At 36.4% G+C, this 5,056-nt stretch overlaps 1 protein-coding gene across 1 annotated transcript; it reads left to right on the top strand.

Annotated features, from left to right (window-relative positions):
• The first annotated feature begins 1,450 nt into the window (after window positions 1-1,450).
• Window positions 1,451-2,862, top strand: LOC113308273. Its single transcript, XM_026556759.1, has 2 exons — window positions 1,451-1,914; window positions 2,035-2,862. Exons 1-2 carry the CDS (start codon window positions 1,654-1,656, stop codon window positions 2,653-2,655), a joined length of 882 nt encoding a protein of 293 aa, XP_026412544.1. The 5' UTR covers window positions 1,451-1,653; the 3' UTR covers window positions 2,656-2,862.
• The last annotated feature ends 2,194 nt before the right edge of the window (window positions 2,863-5,056 follow it).

Here is a 5,056-nt window from a genome sequence, read left to right on the forward strand (position 1 = left end):
TTGGTTAAAAGGACAGTTAGATTTTGATACTGTTTAAATGGACAAAAATGTAAAAATAGGAAGGATGTAACCAGTTTCATCGTGCCCATTTTCAAATATTTTTTCTTATTTTTAATTTACACAGGATGTATCCAGTTTCATCCTTGCTATTTTTTAAATTTAAGGTAGGATGAAACCAGTTTCTTCCTTACTATTTTTTTTTGCCATTTCACCCAAACAATTTTTTACTCGTCCATTTGAACCGTGATTTAAAAATATTTGGACAAATGACCCATTTTCCGTTTACAAAAATGATACTGTAAACCCTTTTGTCTTTCTTCTTTCTTTTCTCCTCCCTTCTAAAAAAAACCCAAAAGTTGTTTCATCTTTCTTGCTCAGATTTGGTCTTTTTAGACCAGATCTGAGTAAGAATTCCTTTTTCTTTTCTAGTTTTAGGTAATAGTTATCGAATAAGATGTATCTTCATCATTTTTTGTGTCTTTCGATATGTTTCTTCGCCGTTTTGGGGCGATTTTTCTTCGTTGTTGTGGGACGAGTTATTCAATCTTTGATGGCTGGTTCGTGGCTTGCTTCTCTCGATTCAAAAACATCAACGATTCAACAGTCCTTCTTTTCAGGAGCATCTCTTATCATAGAAGAATACAATCAAATCAAATGGTCGGAATCATTTCCGGATTATACCATCATCTTTTTCTTATACATAATAAAAAAAAATTGGGTCTCTGCGGTTTATCGCTCTTTCTCTTCGCGATCTACTTATAGTTGATATCCTTATTTGTATTAGGATTTTAATTATCTTGATGTTTTTTGATATTTTTGTTAATCTTGTAATCAAACATTCACTATTTTGATTTGAATGAATTGAAATTTGTTGATTGGCCAAAAAAAAAATACTATAATAATGAAATGATACTAGTTTAAGTTTTACTGGTTTCTTTAAAGTTTTCCGTTTTTAAAAAAAAAATGATACTGTAATAATAATAATAATCCCCCGATAAAAAGGACATAACATGCACCTTCGATCTAGAAGGATATATACGTAACTTTAACTCTGTAGTGGATAGACTTGATACTGAACACGCAAGATAATAGCATATCCGGTCCCGGCGGCGGCTTGGCCTCCTGGATTCTAAATTAGTGTGGTCTTGACTTAACAACCGCAGACTTTATCGTCTTTTAAAGTTTTATTGCAGTGATATTACTTCGGTAAACTCGGACTCGGAGGAAGAGAAAATATTGGATCCGTTACTATTATTTCTAGATAGAGACAATCAAGAGATATATAACGACACAGTCACATTGCATGGCTAAGATATAAAAATGGAAAGGCTCCACACAAAAAATTTGTACCAAAAATACAATAAAATAATAAATGGTTAGATGGTGACCATAGCATCCATAAACGCCCCACCAAATGTCTCTACTCTTACACTCCACTCACTAATAATTTCACATCTCCATCATTCCATTTTCTTCTCCTTCTTCTTATTCCTTTTCATTTCATCACCACCACCACCACCACTACTTAAACACCTTTCTCTCTTTAATTCAATTTATTATTAATTTCTAACCTCTGAAATCTCGACCACCATCTCTCTATAGGCATCTATTCTCCCACTCCAAAACAACTAGCTAAAGCAATAGCCAGCAGCCATGGTAGACTGTCATTATTCACCACATCTATTAGGAGCTATGGATAGATTATGGTTTCAACAAATAATATTGTCACCTCCTGTTGAACCAATTCAACACCCTCCTGTAACCAAAAGTAACCTTAAACAACTGCCAGAGACCCCTCCGTCATCCGATGGTATAATGTGTACAAATTCATCTCCAAATCTTGAATCAACTCTTCTTGAGCATGAACCTCTCTCAACTATTTCAGATTCTTCTCCAAATTTGATCTCTGTCAAGGTAAGAATTTCCATTTCACTGTTGTTCTTTTATAAAAAAAACTCTTAAGGCAGTTCCAGCCTTATTTGAGGTCTCATAATCTTCATTGTTTAATTGTTTTTTTCTTGTTCATTGTTATAGGATTCTGATGACTTGGAGAAGGAAAAAGATGATGAAATGAAAATGGATAGTTACAAGATGAAAAGGCCAAAGAGATTAAGTTTACTTGGGAGTAAAACAAGAAGTAGATTATCATCACCTTCATTACAACATACGCTTCCAACACATATAACAAGAAACAAAGTAATTGATGTTCATGGAAACATAATAACATCAACATCATCACCATCACCATCAATGAGTAAACTAAGAAAAACAATGAGTTGTAAAAGTCTATGGGAATTAGAATATGAAGAAGTAAAAGGTTTTATGGATTTAGGTTTTAGATTTGATAAAGAACAAATTTGTCCAAGAATGATGACTGTCATTCCTGGTTTACAAAGACTTGATTCACTTGAATTCCAAGAACTCATATCTTCATCTACATCTACATCATCACTTCAAGAAGAAAACGAAGAAGAAGATCAAGAAGAAGAAGAAGTTGTTGAAAGACCTTATTTATCAGAAGCATGGTTGATCAAGAAGCCTAATTCTCCATTACTAAATTTGAGAATGCCTCATGTTACAGCTTCAAATGATATGAAAAACCATCTTAAGTTTTGGGCAAGAACAGTTGCTTGTGCAGTTCAATTAGAAGTCTGATCAGCAGAACTAATAATTACATATAATCAATTTTTACTACTGAACCGACAGAAGTTACGGAGACTCATGATCATGTTTTTGTACAGGCACTATCGTATGTAATTAATGGTGTTTCTGTTACTAGGTACTGATAAATTTTTCCTTGAACTCGAAGAGGGAAAGGAAGACGAGTCGATAAATAATAATGGGAATTAAGTGTTCTAAGTCCTTGATCTTTCGTTTTTGATTGATTAGATTTTTTTGGTTCCAAGATAGTACGCTTCCATTTGCTTTTGCAATGACAATTGTCATTTTTTATCAAGCTATCTTTCAGATATATTCTGAGTTCGCATAAATGGTGTGGCATAGGGCTAAATTTGTGAATGAGCTTGACATGGACCCCCGTGCCATGCAGGCTTACTCTCATATCGAGCCTCGCATCACACCTCATCTTGGCTAATTTGCCAGGTGTTCAGTCTTCTTAGAACTTGGCCACACATCACAGCGATTACGCCCAATCTCAGACGTGGTGTGGTAGCGCATGGTCTGGGACAAGACGACCTATGGTGGGCGTAACATACCCAAAAAAATAAGTATTATTGGTTTTAGTTAGCTAGCTAGTAAAAATTCGGAGAAGTACTAGAGCGGAGGAGCAAGTGGAAAAAATAGGAAGAAAAAATAAAGTAGAATCCTACTATGTGGGGCTCATCCGTAAATTCCGCATCACCCTCTCTCTCCTCTCTCTCATTTTTCAACAAGACCATGGAAAACAACACTTCTCTGAACTTGAGGTTAGTTAATAGGTTTTTATTATGTTTTCTGCTTATATACACTATTTTGGTGGTTTTATCTACTCTTTTAAGTTTTATCTTCGCTTTAATGGCGATTCTTGATTATTGGGTTGGGTTTTAAGATCAACAGTGATACTCTCCATGCTCTCCAATGACGAAATCTTCATCTTGGTTGTCTCCGGCGAAGGAATCTTCATCGGAATCTTCATCATCAACTTATCCGGCGACGGAATCTCCATAGGTGGTCTTTTTGACGACGGGAGCTTCATCACTAGTTATAAGAGATTTGAGCAAATCACTCCTACTTTGGGAGCATTTCTTTCTAAAGAAGAAAAACAAACTAAATGGTTGGAATTTAATTCCGAGAAAAATCATCATTCTTCCGATTTAATCGGATCTTATTCATACTTGTATTTGTCTTACGCCGGTAACCCTTCTCTTTCTCTTGTCGGATTTCTCGGTATTGTACTCTTACGGTATGTCATTGTTACTTTGTATTCTCTTATTTTCGATCTTAAACTCATTGTAACCTTGAAATCCCATTAATGAAAAGGTTCCTTGTTTATTAAAAAAAAGAAAAAAAATCCTACTATGTGGGCCAAAGAATAGAAATTTATAAGTATTTGGGTCCGGATCCTACGTGCCTAAAGGATGGTGAAAATTAGAGCTGGCAAACGGGCGGGCCGGGGCTTGCCCGTTGCGGGTTCCACGGGTTCGGGTTGATACGGGTTGAAACCCGCGGGTTGAAACCCGCGGGTTGAAACCCGCGGGTTGAAATTCTCCACGGGTTGTCATTTCTTCAACCCGTGCCCGTAACGGGTTTAACCCACGGGTTCACGGGTTAGCCCGCCCGTTTTATACCTTAAGAACATATCCTAAATGAGATCAAATTTTGGAGCCATTATTTAGCTAAAAACAAACACTATATAATCTACATTGTTCGACTAGTAATAATGAATATCGACTACAACATTCCCTTATCGCAACCGCTTAATCTCCCTTTCTCCAGAATGAGCATCCCTCGGTAAGTCTAGCTTTACCTCCAGTTGGTTGGCACAAGACAGTTTGACAATTTCCACATACAACCACTGTTTGTGAGTGACTGAATACAGTTGTTCTGCCTTCAAAAATCCAACAACAACACAAAGATTCAAATATTCATATATTCTCCAAAATCACAAGAAAAACTGAAAAATACAAGTAATAACTACTACTTACATGTTGAAGCATCCTTGGCACTTAATATCTGACAGCATAATTGTTAGTTTTTGTGCCCACTAGACAGCAGTGAAGCGAGACATTCCTTCGGCTTGTATTGCCGACGAGGTTGACTGCTGCCACCCTACATCCATAGTAGTATCCTGTTGGGGTGAAAAGTAAAGTGGCAAAACCTTCTTGCAGAAGAAATGTCGCTGTCACTGCCGAAATCTTCCATACACAAGCAAATTGGCAATGGTGGCAGAAATTCAAGGGAAAAGACAAAAAAAGTTGTTGTCTATCAAAAACACAAAATGCTGAAAACAATACAATAGCCCCCTTGAGTAGTTGATTGTAATAAACTCACCGGTACTACGACGTTCACTAGCCCCATCTTCTCTGCTTCAGAAGCATTGTAAAATCGAGCTAGAAAT

This window comes from Papaver somniferum, chromosome 9, assembly GCF_003573695.1.
Source record: "Papaver somniferum cultivar HN1 chromosome 9, ASM357369v1, whole genome shotgun sequence".
In the NCBI taxonomy this organism is placed as follows: domain Eukaryota; kingdom Viridiplantae; phylum Streptophyta; class Magnoliopsida; order Ranunculales; family Papaveraceae; genus Papaver; species Papaver somniferum.

What these genes read in the sequence shown, in the direction of transcription:
- LOC113308273 (XM_026556759.1), top strand. Translation starts at nt 1,654, where the DNA reads ATGGTAGACTGTCATTATTCACCACATCTATTAGGAGCTATGGATAGA. An exon ending in CAAATTTGATCTCTGTCAAG is followed by an intron (nt 1,915 to 2,034) that starts GTAAGAATTTCC and finishes TCATTGTTATAG; the next exon opens with GATTCTGATGACTTGGAGAA.